General features: G+C 39.2%; 1 protein-coding gene and 1 non-coding gene across 2 annotated transcripts in view; one reads left to right on the forward strand and one right to left on the reverse strand.

Moving 5' to 3' along the window:
• The first annotated feature begins 9,851 nt into the window (after positions 1-9,851).
• Positions 9,852-17,674, forward strand: part of LOC124644364 (lysosomal alpha-mannosidase-like) — a 34,886-nt gene continuing 27,063 nt past the window's right edge. Inside the window, exons 1-6 of the mRNA XM_047183675.1 lie at positions 9,852-9,917; positions 11,285-11,387; positions 11,911-11,998; positions 12,383-12,441; positions 13,372-13,498; positions 14,181-14,386. Coding sequence (XP_047039631.1) covers positions 9,852-9,917; positions 11,285-11,387; positions 11,911-11,998; positions 12,383-12,441; positions 13,372-13,498; positions 14,181-14,386 — 649 coding nt within the window. The remainder of the gene's footprint in view (positions 9,918-11,284; positions 11,388-11,910; positions 11,999-12,382; positions 12,442-13,371; positions 13,499-14,180; positions 14,387-17,674) is intronic.
• On the reverse strand, positions 15,952-16,033 carry Trnan-auu. Its single transcript has one exon. It is a non-coding gene; the product is annotated as a tRNA-Asn (tRNA).

A 17,674-nucleotide genomic window follows, 5' to 3' on the forward strand; every position in this document is an offset into this window, starting at 1 on the left:
ATTGCCATAAAATGTAGGCTTATTACCAAATAAAGTATTATGATGCCATATTAAGTTATGTGTCCGGCTTGCAATGCATGCGTGAGTGTCAGTATGACGAGTGACAGGGGAAAATGGAAGAAAATGACATATTGCGCCGACGCCAAGTAAAATTGGGAACAGGGCAGGAGAAAGAAGAAGAAGAATGTGTTTCTCAATACACTCTTATCGCACTGTTTAGAGGCATGCAATAGACAATTTTCCACGCTAGTGCAGGAAAAGGGTCCCCATAATGTTATTACATTCATTTTATCATGCCGAACTTATTTTTTTGGAGTCAGTTTACTTAAACAGGATAGCAAGATGTAAAAACTTTTTTGATGATCATTTACTACTTTTGGTGATCATTTACTACTTTTGGTGATCATTTACTACTTTTGGGATAACAATGATTTTTTTGGACTCATTTTGCTCAAATAGGATAGCAGAATTTAATAAAACTTTGGTTATAATCTTACTTTAAAATGGTGGTTTAATTTTGGTGATCATTTACTATTTTTGGCTTACGCATGATTTATTTTGGAGTAATTTCACTTAAATAGGATAGCAAAGTGTTAAAACTTTGGTGATAGTTTTACATTAAAATGCGAGTTTCATTTTGGTGATCATTTACTATTTTTGTCTGCTGTTTGTTACTATATCTGGTGATCAGTTAAACATAAGCCGTTTTTATTCTTCGCATGCCTACAACTTTCAAAAGTTGCCCTGAATTTCTCAGGGTTTCCATCATCAGATCCTGACCTGATGATTATGGGACCACCTGTGAGGTATACTCTATCAAACAAAAAAACAATTTAATAAAATAGTCCATTAATAGTTCTATGAACGACGTTTTCATAACAGCGCCTGAACAATTTTTAAAGCATTTTTTTCGTATGAAGGTGTAAAAAAAATGAATTGGAGAGTATGCCATATTTTTTTAAACATTTTTATCTTTTTTTTGAGATACGTCACATTGTTATAGGACGTGGGGCAATTTTGTATGGATTGTGATCCGTCTTCTTTGACCACGGGATACACTGGGCAAAAGGTAAGTCGTTTCAAGATAATCGAATCCCACCCAAATCAAAAATGTGAAAGGCTGCCAAGTTCGATAAAATATGAGAATGCTTCGCCTATAAAAGAAGTGCGATCTGAATAAGTATAGTTCGGCCATTCAGAGAATGCGTTCCTGACACGTCGCGATTGAACTGACGACGTAACTACATTCATTGATTATTGATATAATAATGTTGTTTTAATGCTCCTCAATTGTTAAAACGGTAAACAACCAGCAAAAATATTTTTATCGTAACTGCAACGCCATTGCAAAGTTACGTCGTCAGTTCAATCGCGACGTGTCAGGAACGCATTCTCTGAATGGCCGAACTATACCAAGTTCCATACACATGCCTCAGTTAAAAATAGTTACTTTTTAATGGTGTTACTTGGCAAGTTTTCACACACCTTGTTATAAACCTACTAAATGCAATGAATCAAGTATATAATTTTCTATTAAAACTTGCCAAGAAACATCATCAGCAGCCTTTCACATTTTTGTAAGGTTGTTTATTTTATTTTTTTCTTATGATTAAGTTAGTATGATTTTTGAATATGCACTATGCTTCTTACAATTAAATGAACTAGATTAACTAAATGGACTAGATTTACCAACTGACTGACATGACATGTTATCATATATTATGTTCGTGGATCAAAGACTTCACAAAAAATTCAAAAAAACGAAGTTGGATAGTGATTATTATAAATTTGCGGAATGTAGAACTCGTATAAAAAAGTTAATAGAAATCGCGCATATAGAACATAAAAATAAAATTCAGTGTCAGTTTGTAAAGGATCCGAAATTATTTTGGCAGTACATTAGATCTAAAAGGAAAACACTTAGTAAGCAGAGTATCATAAAAGAAGGTCAACATCTGTCAGATGATGAGTGTGCAAGGCAGTTTGCAGAATTTTTTGAGTCTGTGTACAGCAAGGAACCACCCAAATTAGACGCGTGCGCTGCGCTGGCGGAGGCCGGCGCAACCAGTGCACGGGTACACATTGAGACACTCAGTCTCGCAGAAGTCCAGCAGGCGCTTAGGAGTCTCAAGCCAAAATGTTCGTCTGGCCCGGACGGTATACCAGCGTTCCTGTTTCGAGACTGTGGGAGAGTTCTGGCGGAGCCATTACATCACATTTTCAATGCATGTTTAGAGCAAGCAACGTTCCCTCATAGGTGGAAGATCACGCGCGTTGTTCCAGTTCCTAAAGGAAAACCAACTTCAGATACCTGTAATTATAGACCGGTCGCTGTACTCGCCACACCTGCTAAAGTACTAGAGTCGGCTATTCAGCGCTCCGTTCAGGAACAAATGCGTGCGCGTCTGTCGGATGCGCAACATGGATTCAGGCCAGGACGCAGCACTGCTACAAACCTTATTAACTTTATGATACAGGTGGTGCCGGCAGTGGACTCGGGGATACAGGTGGATGCTGCGTACTTTGATTTTAAAAAGGCGTTCGATACGGTGGATAATGACATCTTGTTAAGAAAGCTCGCGAAGGTTGGATGTACACTACCTCTACTAAAGTTCTTCGCCAGCTATATGAAAGATCGTCAGCAATACGTCGACTACAATGGCTGTGTATCTCAACCGTATTACACGAGATCGGGCGTGAGCCAGGGCAGCAATGTAGGGCCTCTAGAGTTTATTATAATGATAAACGACTTGCCAGAAGTTGTCAGACATGGATCTTGTTTATTGTTCGCGGATGACCTGAAATTGCTGCTCGAGGTTCGGGATCACGCGGATTGTGAACGACTGCAGGATGATATCAACAGAGTGGTCGAATGGAGCAATGACAACAAACTGCATTTTAATGTTGCTAAATGTTTGGTGATGTCGTTCACTCGCTCGCGGACTCCTTTGAGTTATCAATACAAGGTTGAGGATGTGCCGATGCAACGGGTGTCTCAGGTACGAGACTTAGGGGTAGTCTTCTCTCAGGAACTAACCTTCCGTGAGCATATCAATAAGATATGTAAGAAGGCATACAGAAACCTGGGTTTCGTACTCAGGCAGTCGCAGGGGTTCACCAACCTAACGGCACTTAAGGTATTATATGACGCATTAGTCAGAAGTCACCTCGAACATAGTGCATTTATCTGGGCTCCTCATGAGGCAAAATATAGCGGTATGTTGGAACGCATCCAAAATAAATTTACCAGACACTTGTACTACAAGCTGTATGGAGTATATCCATTGTTTCCATTGATGTACCCTACACTATTCGTTTTGGGTATGGTAGGGTATAACACTTTAAGGGTGCGACGGGAGTTTTCACTCGTAGCGTATGTGGTGAAGCTGTTACGTGGCATGGCGCATAACCCGGGGGTGCTGCGGCACCTGCAGCTATGCGTGCCCGACCGGTACGTGTGGAGGCGGCGACGCCCACCCCTGCTCGCTGTGCCTGCTGCCAGGACCAACCTAATGGCAAGAACTCCCCTCACTAGAGCCATACGTGTGGTCAATCATATTCATGAGAGGGTTGATGTATTGTGGTGTGACTTGAGTGAATTCGCTAAAGTTGCATTATATATATTAAGTTACTTAGATTAAGAATTAAGTCTGAAAACTATTTTTATAAGGTGTACATTTAGGATTTCGTTTGTAAGGCCATTCTGTCGCATTGGATCATAGATCTGTAATGATAGTTTTTAGGTAAGATTAAATAAATAAATAAATAAATAAAAACAAAGTTACACATTCGTTATTTTCGAAACTGACTCACTCTTGGCCATTTTCAGATTTTTCCCTTTACCTTGACATAAAGACCTACTTTCATGCCAAATTTCAAGTCAATACGACCATTGGAAGTGGTTTAGAGTCTAGGTTTTTGATGAGTGAGTCAGTCAGTGAGTGTATAGTAAAAATAGCGATTTTCTGACATCAATATCTAAAGACCTACAATAGGTATATTAATGAAATTTTGTATTTTAGATAAGTGAGGGGGTCTCAACAGATACTAGAAATTTGATATGCGTAAATAACATAGATTTTTAGTTATAGGGGGGTCGAATTTGGCCCGAAATGGTTCGTGTAATATAACCCACGGCCGGTGTGTCGCTTTTTTGCTCGAACTTGGCGGACACACTGCCGTGTGTCTAGATTTCAAGATCTTTTCTTAACAAGTCGTCTAGCTAGGTACACGTATAAATTTTTATTATTAGTTAAAACTCTCGTTTTTGCGGATTTTTGTGTGTTTTGTGCCTTTTTGAATAGCAAGATAAATGTAGAGGGTTTTAAGTATTCTGAATAAAAAAATGAAGAGTATTTTTTGAGAAAATAGCTACTAATAAAGTAATTGCTGTTCGCTATAATTTCCTCTGTGATTTGTACAGTTTTATGGTTAGTTATTATGAAGTGATTCATCTTCTATCCATAAACACACAAAAATCCACAAAAACGAGACTTTTGACTAATAATAAAAATTTATACGTGTACCTCGACGACTTTTTAAGAAAAGATCTTGAAATTCGATTATCTTGAAACGGGTTAACTTTTGCCCAGTGTATCCCACGGTCAAATTAGTCCGTATTGACCTATACTATCACCTCATGAAAGGATGCGGTCTACTTACCAGTAACCCTGTATAAGGGGAGTACATGAGCGAGTATATGAGGGGAGTACATAAGAGTGTATATAAGGGGAGTACATAAGAGTGCATATAAGGGGAGTACATAAGACTGTATATAAGGGGAGTACATAAGAGTGTATATAAGGGGAGTACATAAGACTGTATATAAGGGGAGAACATAAGAGTGCATATAAGGGGAGAACATAAGAGTGCATATAAGGGGAGTACATAAGACTGTATATAAGGGGAGTACATAAGAGTGTATATAAGGGGAGTACATAAGACTGTATATAAGGGGAGAACATAAGAGTGCATATAAGGGGAGTACATAAGACTGTATATAAGGGGAGTACATAAGAGTGTATATAAGGGGAGTACATAAGACTGTATATAAGGGGAGAACATAAGAGTGTATATAAGGGGAGAACATAAGAGTGTATATAAGGGGAGTACATAAGACTGTATATAAGGGGAGAACATAAGAGTGTATATAAGGGGAGAACATAAGAGTGTATATAAGGGGAGTACATAAGACTGTATATAAGGGGAGAACATAAGAGTGTATATAAGGGGAGTACATAAGACTGTATATAAGGGGAGAACATAAGAGTGTATATAAGGGTAGTACATAAGCAAGTATATAAGGGAACTTCATAAGAGTGTATGTTAGGGGAGTATATAAGAGTGTATATAAGGGGAGTACATAAGAGTATGTATAACAGAAGCACCTACATAAGCGAGTTTATAAGGGGAGTCGTTGATTTGCATCTGTGCAATATTTCAGCTAGTCTAGCCTGATGCAGCTGAGTACCAGTGCTTTACAAGGAGCGACTGCCAACCCGATGCCCCTAAGTAACACTGGTTATCGGACTTACTGGCTTGACTACCCGTGACGACTGCCAAAGATGTTCAAATGACAGCCGGGACCTACAGTTTAACGTGCCTTCCGAAACACGGAGGAACTCGTCATGACAAGACTGTCACCGCGCCAAGCATTCCTTAACCTTATGACACGGTAACTACATATATTTAAACTGTGCTTATGATCGATCGTATCAGCTTTGACTTAGCCACGAGCTCTCAAGACGATACAAACCATCCTCCGAGCGTTTTTCCCAACTATGTTGGGGTCGGCTTCCAGTCTAACTGGATGTAGCTGAGTACCAGTGTGCCACAAGGAGCCACTGCCTATCTGACCTCCTCAACCCAGTTACCCAGGCACCCAATACCCCTTGGTGAAGCAGGAACAAACGATGTGATTATAAATGACTTACAAACAATGTTAAACATCCGCTTATGTGAGATAAATTCTCATACAATTAATATCATAAATAATAATATACTAATAACATGGAATTTACAAACACAGCGATCTTATGAATGAAATAAAAATATATGGCCTTTACACGCGGTTTCGACTGTGATTGAATAATCAGGGGCCCGATTCTCCTAAGTTAATAATGTCAAAATCTAATAGAAATCGAATCGCAATATGATCGCAATAGCAGTTTTAACCATATCGGGCATTCTGCTACTACTAAAAGACCACTCGTATTCGATTGACATTTGATTGGTGTGCGATTGGTCTGCTATTTTGGTGATTTTGTTCTATACGGTAGTTTGCTGTACAATCATTTTGCAATCGTAAATCATTTGCAGATTAAATGATTCATTATTGAATGACAGAAAAGGATAAAAACGTTTATTTCAAAGAAAAAATTGCGGAATGCCAAATACGCTTCAATCGTAATCGAGTCGGGATTGGATCTCAGTCGAACCGAGTCGAACGTGAATCGTATGTTGCTTAAGTAAAATTAGGAGAATCGGGCCCCAGGCTTGCTTATCTGTCTTACTTATATTAGGTAAATACTATGAAACGTTTTGAAAGATTCTTCCGCTCTTAGGAAATAATGATGATGATGTCCTCCTAGCCGATTATCGGCCATGGCGGCTGTTCTCATGTAAGGAGATTAGCCAACTGCACAGGATATATTATAGTGCACAAGCATTTGCTTGGACACAGGTGCACTCTATTCCTTCACTCTCTGCGCGGAATAGGACGACAATCCGACACCACCGGAGAGACATCACAAGCAGGAACGTGATCTCCGATGCACGGGTGTATCAATCACCAACTTCCAGACTACGGGCTACTTTGTGAGTCTTCCAAAACCTACAAAGCGATTCAAAGTCAAAGTCAAATCATTTATTTCATTTTTAGGCCTTTACAAGCACTTATGAACGTGAAAACTATATCTAAGTTAAACTTAGTTTGATTCTAGCAGCCCGATTCGAACCCTCGTACACAGCAGTTGTTGCGACCTTTAAACCAACGAGGCAGTCGAACCTGCAATACAAACAGATCATAATAAATTGTAAACAGACTTCATATATCCAATTCATAACAACAGTGTCAGATGTCAAAATACATAAACAAACATACAGGCTAGTATATTTTGAGAGTACGCCTTACAGCACAGTTAGTAATACTTAACAATTAATAGTGATTACACGTGTAGTGTTGTTAATATTTAAAATTCATTTAAATATTAACACAAACATAGTACCTATCTTTATTTGAATAGATATTAACATATTTACAAAACATATAAAAGACTATACTAGTAAAAAAAATGTTAATTAAATATTTGTACTTACAAATATTATAAAGGTGAAGAGTTGGTTTGGACGCGCTAATCTTAGGAAATACTGGACGGTTTGAAAAAATCTTTCAGTGTTAGATAACCCATTTATCGGGGAAGACTGTGGGTCGGTTTTTATACAGGTGCGTGGAATAGTTTTGTTAAAACGTCAAACTGTAGGTCCCGGCTGTCATTGAACATCCTTGGCAGTCGTTACGGGTAGTCAGAAGCCAGTAAGTTTGACACCAGTCTAACTAAGGGGTATTGGGTTGCCCAGGTAACTGGGTTGAGGAGCTCAGGCAGGGTAGTCGCTCCTTGTGGCACACTGGTACTCAACTGCATCCGGTTAGACTGGAAGCCGCCCCAACATAGTTGGGAAAAAGGCTCAGAGGATGATGATGATGCGTGGAATAGTTCTCACGGTAGTAAACAACTGGCGGAAGTTAGTCGGCAACGTGTGTCTGTGACATTATGGCTCAGAAATAGATTTTCCTACTGATTTTAAAAATTTCTGCTGGATCAGGAAATTGAAATATAAAATGTTTGTTTGATACTTTACCCAAGTTAATATCAGGGGCTCAATTCTGGTAATTAGGCAGGTAGGTATAAGGTATATGAAAGTAATTTTTTTAACGCTTAATATGTAGGACTGATCAGAGATGGCATCTTACACGCATAGAATACTAAGATATACATTTGTGTGTGTTAAGGCATGTAATAATCTATATACCTGCTTCCCGCACAGAGATAAAAATGTTATTGCTATTTGCTATTGTAATATGAAGATGATGATGTCCTCCTAGCCGATTATCGGCTACGGCGGCTGTTCTCATGTAAGGAGATTAGCCAACTACGCAGGACATATTATAGTGCACGAGCATTTGCGCAGACACAGGTGCACTCACTATTCCTTCACTCTCATAACCCGATGGGACGGCAATCCGACACGACCGGAGAGAGATCAGGCGCAGGACCGACATTTACGTGCTCTCCGATACGACGACTACGACGACGACGACGACAACGACGACGAGAGTGACGACGAACGGTGACGACGAGTACGATGACTGCCTCGTTGGTCTAGCTGTCGCAAGTGTGGCTGCTGAGCACGAGGTCTCGGGTTCGATTCCCGAGTCGGGCCGAAATCGCTTTGTGGGTTTTAGAAGACTTTCACAAAGCAGCCCGGAGCCTGGAAGCTGGTGATTGATACACCCGTGCATTGTAATATAAGCTAAATGCCAAGTTTCATCAAAATCCTATCGGCAGTTTTTACGTGAAGGAGGAACAAACACCAACACCATGCCGCGATCATAATTTCTGATAGTTACTAGCTGCCGCCAACAGTTTCACCCGCGTCCCGTGGGAACTTCTACCCATACCGGGATAAAATATAGCTTTTGTTACTCGGGAATAATGTAGCTTCCCTATAATCAAAGAATTATTAAAATCACTTCAGTGTCTCGGAGTTTTTAGGGTAGAAACAAAGAAAAAAATGTTTCCTATTTATTATATTAAATTCTCGACCAGACCTCGGGACTATAGAGTCCCGGATTTTTGGAAGGCGAACGTGGGGCCGAAGCCAACACGCTGAAGCCCTTTTGAGACAACTTTAATGAAATGGTGACACCAAAATTCTTTCCGTTATTGTATAGATTTCGTTATACAGTTGAACTGAAAGAACGCGGAACACTTCAGATATTTGTTTTCATAATAACTGACTATCGTTTATAACAATTGTTTTGTTATTATTAAGATCAGATAATCATCACAATAATTATTTATATGTGTTCATTCCAACAGCATTGTTTTATAGTGACATATATCTTAGTTGGTTGATAGCGGTGGTTCAAGTTAAACGTTGTTCTTGAATTGTTAAATATGTATGCTAAAGCTGAAGAATTTGTTTGAACGCCTATAACTTAGGTACCATAGGATAGTTTAAAAAACTTCAAGTGTTCAAAAGAAGATAAGAAAAAGATACTGTGGTGTCTTAAAATTCAACATACTTTAAAGCAAAAAGTAATCACACGTCCTATGGAAACTATTCCACGTAACCAGAGAAAAGTTTATAATTTTCTAAGGGATTAGGGTAGGTAACTGTCGCCTGTAAAACACTGGTACTCGGCTGCATCTAGGTAGACTGGAAGCCGGCAAGGGTGGGCAGATGATAACGAGCTCCCACCAGCGGTTTTACCCACGTCCTATGAAAACTACTCAGTGCATCCGGATAAAAAGTATACTATATCCTTCCTCAATAAAAATACTTCATATTTAACAATGCAAGATTTTTTTAAATCCGACCAGTTGTTCCTAAAATTGCCGCTTTCAAACAACAAACTATATTTTCACAGGAAACAAAGTGATATACTGTTACAGCCTTTTTATCGTCCCACTGCTGGGCACAGGCCTCCTCTCACACGAAGAAGGATTGAGCATTAAACAAAGTGATATATTATTTCGCAGTAAAACTTAGTAAAAGTGTTGGTGAATAGTGACAGTATGTTTTATATAATACTCCTGCAATGTCTGGGTTTTACCCCCGTGTACACAATGACAGCTGTCACGAAAGATCTGCTCACCCCGCTAGTGGAGTACGGTGAAGGATGCGGATATATGGTAAGTTATATTTTTCTATTTTTATTTAAACAGAAAGTTTATTTTTTCGGCCTCATCTCAAAGCTCAAAGTCGCTCAACGAGCTATGGACTATGCTCGGTGTTTCTCTACGTGATCGAATCCGAAACGAGGAGATCCGTAGACGAACCAAAGTCACCGATATAGCCCACCGGATTAGCAAGTTGAAGTGGCAATGGGCAGGCCATATTGCTCGCAGAGCAGATGGCAGATGGGGCCGAAAAGTGCTGGAGTGGAGACCACGGACTAGCAAGCGCAGCGTAGGACGTCCACCAACGAGGTGGACAGACGACCTTGTAAAGGTCGCCGGAAGACGCTGTATGCAGGTCGCTTCCAACAGGTATCTGTGGAGATCAAAGGGGGAGGCCTATGTTCAACAGTGGACGTCCTATGGCTGAGATGATGATGATGATGATATTCGAAAAACCTACAATCAATGAAGTGAAAAGTAGACATAATCTCTTTGGAAAATTCAGTTGCATAATGATGTATACTAATATGTATATATGTATATATATTGACATTTTTCATGGACAGACCCCGTGTTTTTTAAACGACTTTAAAAAGTTCAACTAAAAAGTTTCCTCAGTTTGATCTATATATGTGTGTATCTTACGTTTGGCACAAGTAATTTGAGACTTATGAAAAAGTTTTAGGGACTCTATTGAAATCGATTTTATTTTTTGTGTAAAATAGTTTTTTCGCCGTTAAGACGAAATCGAAGTCGGGGGACACATATGTAACTAGGAGATGCCCCAGCTAGTCTGTCTTTTTAATTCATTGATTGAGGATATTGAGATAAAAGTCGTGGTGGCCTAGTGGGTAAAGGACCAACCTCTCAAGTATGAGGGCGCGGGTTCGATCCCAGGTCAGGCAAGTACCAATGCAACTTTTCTAAGTTTGTATGTACTTTCTAAGTGACACCACTGACTGTGTTTCTGTTAAACTGTAGGTCCCGGCTGTCATTGAACATCCTTGGCAGTCGTTACGGGTAGTCAGAAGCCAGTAAAGTCTGACACCAGTCTAACCAAGGGGTATCGGGTTGCCCGGGTAACTGGGTTGAGGAGGTCAGATAGGCAGTCGCTTCTTGTAAAGCACTGGTACTCAGCTGAATCCGGTTAGACTGGAAGCCGAGCCGAAAAAGGCTTGGAGGATGATTTAGGATATTGAGTTAGCCATATTGGAGCAAAAAAAATTAAGTTATAAATCGGAACGAACCCTAAACGGCTTTTTAGTAGCCTGTTGTGAGGATAGGTTAAGGGTCCCACCGGTTCCACAAACACATAATATATTTATTTCTTATGGTGTCAGGGGCTAAAAAGAGGCTACACTTACTCGTCTTATTTTCAGAGCTGTCCAATAATGGGTGAGAACGTGCTAAACGTGCACATAGTACCGAGCACACACGCCGAACTAGGATACACTAGGACATTCTACCAGCACTTCACTGGCTGTAAGTACCCATCATCATAATTGTTATAAAGCAGAAGATATTGTTTGAACCCGATAATCTTTAAAACTATTGGTCCCATTTGAAAAATTGTGGCGGTGTTAGATAGCCTATTTCTCGAGGAAGGCTATGGGCTACTTTTTATCCAGGTACAGAGAGTAGTTTCTTCGGTACGAAGGTGAAATTGCTGGCGAAACCTAGCTTGAATATAGAGGTACATTATCATCTTCCGAGCCTTTTCCCAACTATGTTGGGGTCGGCTAGAGTAGGTACCAGTGTGCCACACAAGCAGCAACTGCTTATCTGAACTCCTCTAACCAGTTACCCCACCAAGCCCTTGGTAAGACAGATTGTCAGTCTCACGAACGGGACTCACGAATTTATCGTGCCTTCCGAAACTCGGAGGAACTCGTCATGACAAGACGGTCACCGCGCCAAGCGTTAACTTTATGATTGATCGACCCGTGTTGTTAGTTTGCCATAAGCTCTTCTAAAGGCTAACTATGATATGACTGTATTTTTCTAGATGATGATATCTACGACCACAGTAAAGTCAATATGAAGAATATCTTGGATGCTGTCATCACGGCGCTCTGGGCTCATGAGGAACGAAAGTAAGTAAAGAAACCATTTGATTCCAGTCGCGGGTCTACCGTAGTGGGCTCTGTTGACATCTCTAGTTCACTCGTGATGTTAAACTTTTTTCTTCTGTTTAATATGTACCTACTCCCATTATAAACCTTATTTCTATCCCTACACTACACTCTATAGGTACTCCGAGGGGAATAATATGGGGGAAGGGAAGGAATTTACTTCGTTAAGTATTATCCCTGTGTATTCCCTTATATACTCTTCCTATGTACTCGCTTATGTACAACGCCCATATGTTCCCCTTTATGTTCCTCAGAAAATGAGCGGTGTGAGGTGGAACCGCGGGAAACGGCAGCTACATTTCTTATATTTTACAAAAATTTGATATAAAAAAATGTTTGTTTCAGGTTCACATTCTCCGACATGCCATATTTTTTTCACTGGTGGAAAAACAGAGATATGACAGGTGAGAATTAAACTTTATTTCATCTTTATTAATTTAATGAAGTGGAAAAATTTTTTGCTTGTTTGTTTTTGTTGTTGTTAAAAAAAATTACACTATTGGAAAGCCATACTATTCCCGACTAACATTTATCCGGGTAGGGTAAGAAGTTCCCCCAGGAACTATTTTCATTTTAATAAAAAAATAATTATTAGTATTAATTATTATTATAAATGTATGTCTCTTCCAGACCTCGGGACTATAGAGTCCCGGATTTTTGGGAGGCGAACGTGGGGCCGAAGCCAACACGCTGAAGCCTTTTTGAGACAACTTTAATGAAATGGTGACACAAAACCGACGATTATCCCTGTATACACTATAGAAATGTACCCAAGGACAATCCCCGGTTCTGTGCTAAACTATTGCTAACTATGGATGTAAACTACTTAGGCTATTGTGATGGGATGCTAATGGACTAGGAATGGGGAAACTACGGGAACTATGGCACCTGCCGATGACAATGTATTAAATACATGTTAAAATGGCAGGTGGAGACTCGCCAACTCACTTACTGGGCCCCCGGGAATCAGTCACTGAAAAGCAACAAGAGGGCAACAGGGACATGATTATTATTATTATTATTTATTTACTAGCTGTTTCCCTGCGGCTTCATTCGCGTCCGGGGTAACTTATTAACGTATCCGGACAAAATACAGCCTATATTACTCGGCGATGGTCTAGCTTTCCAACTCAAATGCGATTGGTTCTGTAGTTTCGAAGATGTCAGGGTTTTTTTTTAGATTTTTTTACAATTTATTCTGGTATTACAGGTTATTTTTCTTTCTTATCAACACGAAATTAACTAAAAACCCACTTTTCTTGATGGTCAAGCGCTATTGTTTTATTTTTTCATATCTTTCTTACCCAACTAAATACTCTGTCTTTCCTCTCCAGTGAAGCGCATGATCTACCAGCTACTTCGTCAGGGTCGACTATACTTCGTCGGCGGGGGATGGAGTATGAGCGACGAGGCCACCACCAGCTATCATGCTATTATTGATCATTTCACTTATAACCTCAGGTTAGTCCATTTTAGTGCGCACTTGATAACCAATCTTCCATTAGGGCCAAACCCCGTCGGGGCTGCGGGATTGTTCGCGCTCATTACCGCGGCGCTGGTACATAAAGGGCTTGAGATGGAACATGGCGGGGTTTAGTCAGTAAGAGTCTGACAGAGCGATGCGAATAAAATTAAGATAAACCAGTCTTGAAAAGACGATTATTTGAAAAGTCAGTTTTAATTAATCTTAAGCTTTATCTTTTTTTAATTTTAATTTTTATCTTAATTTTTATCTTTAATCGTAAGCAGTAGGTGTATATATTCTCACAATATTTTATTCCAAAAAAAAAGCCTATTTTAAAACGCTCTGTGTCGGTGGATTACTAGAACTTCTCACGTTGGTTTGTTATCTCAATCAAATCAAAATTTATACGGAGCTTAGGACAAAATTAAATTTCGTATGAATAGATAGATTATAGAAAATCAAATAAGACCTAAACATTTACAGCTTTACTTCAAAAACTTTCAAACGTGTGTCGAACACTTGTCTACGTACGACGGTTTTAGTCTTAAAGAAAATTAAACAGACGTTAGTTACGATTTTAAGCATGTTCTTCTCACAAAATTTTCTAAAACTCATGACGACCATCTATTTAACATTTTCTATAGTAAAACCATTACATTTTTAGTTATTACCTTTCAGAAAAATCAACGCAACATTCCTGGACTGCGGGCGACCTCTAGTCACCTGGCAGGCAGACGTCTACGGCCACTCCAAAGAGTTCGCATCATTGATGGCACAGATGGGCTTCGATGGCCACTTCATCAACCCTATCAGTTATGAGGACGAGCTGAGCAGGATGAAAAGTAAGAGCTTGGAGTTCATTTGGAGAGGGAGCGATGATTTGGGTAAGAATAAATGACTGTTTTTTTTCATAGTTCCGTACCTTGTGGTAAAAACGGTTACGTGCGATTAAGATTAGCGCGCGAATGGTTCCGTAAAACTAAATCAAAATACCTTTATTTTCTGGCTGCATTGGCCCATAAATATATACCTTAAAGACTAACCATGGGCGTAGCCAGCTTTGGGCTCACGATGGGGCAGCAATCAACCTATCCCCCGGGGGAGGGCGGGGGCCCTCCGATTTTTTGTATCTTGAGCCATTCCTTTATTATTTAGCAAAAAACTAAAAGTTGCAGATTTTAATTTAATGAGATTTTTGTGACTGCATTCTCTTTACTAATTTCAGCATTTTTGGTACAGTACTACTACTCAAAGCTAAACGCATGTCGGCAGTTGTTTAGACAAGCAAATGTAAAGAAAGAAAAACTTGCTCATGTAGTTTCCAAATTCGCGTATTTGGAAACTACATAGGCAAGTTTTTCTTTTTTTGGACCACTTGGAATGCCACCAGTGGTCCGCGGACCACCGGTTAAGAACCACTGTGCTAAACGATCGTTCTATTGTACAGGTCGTACATGGCTGGGCAAGCAAAATAGCGAGCGCGGTTTTTACACTAGGATAAAATTGATTCCGAAATTTTGATAACATCTACCAGTTCCATCTCCTTCAATACATTATTTTTTTAATTAGATGGATGGCTCGGCTCGCTACGCCACATAGCACCTATTCTTTTAGGGAATACGGCTCGCTTTCAAATGACGCGCGCACCGCTCACGTTCGGGAACTAGAGCGTGCATATTGTTTTGATCGCGCTCTTTTCAAAGTCGACAATTTTTTTCGTGCAATAACTTACGGATAGTACATATGATTGTTGATGTTGTTAGTTAGAGTTAGTAAAAAAACATTGTTTAATCAGACACCTTATAGGTCAGAGCCAGGGCCCAGCTTGCCCCAGTGTGGCCTCGCCCATGAGACTAACATACATATTATATCATACAAAATTGTTAGTAGGTATATAAAAACCTATGTTAGTAGCACTCCACTATGCACTATAAAAGTTATAAATAAAAGTTACCATTAGCAAAAAAGCAGACAGAAAATAAGCTTTAGCAAAAGGGTTCAGTTTTACCCCATTTCTCTATTTCTTGACTTAGCTGATGACAAATGCTGACGGTTGTAATAGTTTTGTTGTCGCTATAACATCAAATACCTACTGATTATCTGTGTAGCTTTTTTCCAACTATGTTGGGTTCAGCTTTCAGTCTAACTGGTTGCAGATGAGCACCAATGTGTTATAGAGCAACTGCTTATATCTGATCCCCTCAATCCAATTACTTGGGCAACCCTTGGTAAGACTGGCTGTCAAATTTTCCAGCTTTTGACTACCCTTAAAAACTGCAAAAGATTTCAAATAACAGCCAGGACCCACCAATTTAACGTACCTTCAGAAACACGAAAGAACTCTTCAGGACAACATGATCACCCCACGTTGCTTAAATTATCGAGCCGTACGGCTGTTCCTTATTCACGAGCTCAAATTACATAAACATTAAAACAAAATCCAAAAGTTCAGCTCGTGAAGGATTTGAACCTCCGCCCTCCGATTAATAATCCAAATATATCGGCACTCTTACCAACTGAGCTAACGAGCCTTATAGTCATAGCATGAAAAGGGACGCTCATTTTCCTCATAATGACGTCATCGACCAAGGACAAAGTCTACCGACAATATACCTCTAAACGTCAGTTTTCTTAAAACAACTGTTTAGTATGAATTTTCACGTTCAATTTTCAATCGAAACCGTCATTTTGAGAATAAATCAATAAGAAAATCACGCTTTTATAAATGCACGTAAAAAAATACAAGACTTTTTTAACAAGTCCAAACACAACTATGATACGATGTTCCATTATAAAGTTCGAAATGAAATGAAATGAAATGAAATGAAATGAAATGAAATGAAATGAAATGAAATGAAATGAAATGAAATGAAATGAAATTGTTTATTTTGCAAGTTGGACATTACATCACTTTTACACGTCATTTTAAGAACGCTGAGGCCGGCATTTCCTAACTGACTGATCCCTGAGAAGAAACGCCGAAACAAACTCAAGGGTCATAGTCTCTTTTAAAGTCCAAACATGTTATAAATGAAATAATTATGTGTGAGTGTCACCATGTACGCGGTCTGGAATGGCCTTTTGAGGAAAGAGCCACATCAGGCTGGAGCTGACCAGTCCCAACAGACGGCACGCATGCATCAGTCGTCGTGTAGCTCAACCATATTTTAGGGAGCTCAACGACCTGTCACACGACGATACCAGATCTGCAGAACATTTGCGTAGGCCATTTAAAAATACTCAAACCTGCCAGACAGTATTTATGTTATAAGAATATATAATGTTGCTCGCATACACGATACTCACATTCACAATAATAATAATAAATTAAAAAAAATAATAATAATACCATTATAACATATAAATGTCAATAAAAAGAATGTCATTAATAAAAGTTATCTGATGATAATAATATTTAAATGTCAAAAGTAACAATACACAGGCATTTAAAAAGATATCACTCACTAAGCGAGCAGCTCATTCCCAAGCTTCTTTATCATTTAAATAATCAGATATTTTGTAATATCCTTTTTTCAAGAGTTTGGATTTTATATGATTTTTAAATTTCCTGATAGGTAAGTCACGAACCGCTTTGGGAAGTTTATTGTAAAAGCGTATACATTGACCCATGAACGAGTTGCTTACTCTGTGGAGGCGAGTAGCATGTACAGCGAGATTATGTTTATTCCTAGTATTTATGCTATGAACATCAGACATTTGAACAAAGTTAGAAATGTTTTTACGAACGTACATTAAATTTTCAAAAATATATTGAGAGGCAACAGTCAGAATGTTTATTTCTTTGAATTTCTCTCTGAGAGAAACTTTTGGGCCCAGATTATAAATGGCTCGAACAGCTCTTTTCTGTAGAATAAATATAGTTTCAACATCCGCACAGTTTCCCCAAAGGAGAATCCCATACGTCATTGAACTATGAAAGTAACTAAAATAAACTATTCTGGCTGTGTCCACATCGGTGATAAGTCGGATCTTTTTAATAGCATAGGCGGCTGAACTAAGCCTTCCTGACAATTTAACTATATGTGGGCCCCATTGGAGTTTGGAATCAACGGTCAAACCAAGAAATACCGTTGACTCAACAGGCTTCAACTCTACTCCATTTAGTTGTACATTGGTGTGTAACTGCCTTACGTTAGGCGTTGAGAATTTAA

The sequence above is a fragment of the Helicoverpa zea genome, chromosome 30 (genome assembly GCF_022581195.2).
Source record: "Helicoverpa zea isolate HzStark_Cry1AcR chromosome 30, ilHelZeax1.1, whole genome shotgun sequence".
Taxonomy (NCBI): Eukaryota; Metazoa; Arthropoda; class Insecta; order Lepidoptera; family Noctuidae; genus Helicoverpa; species Helicoverpa zea.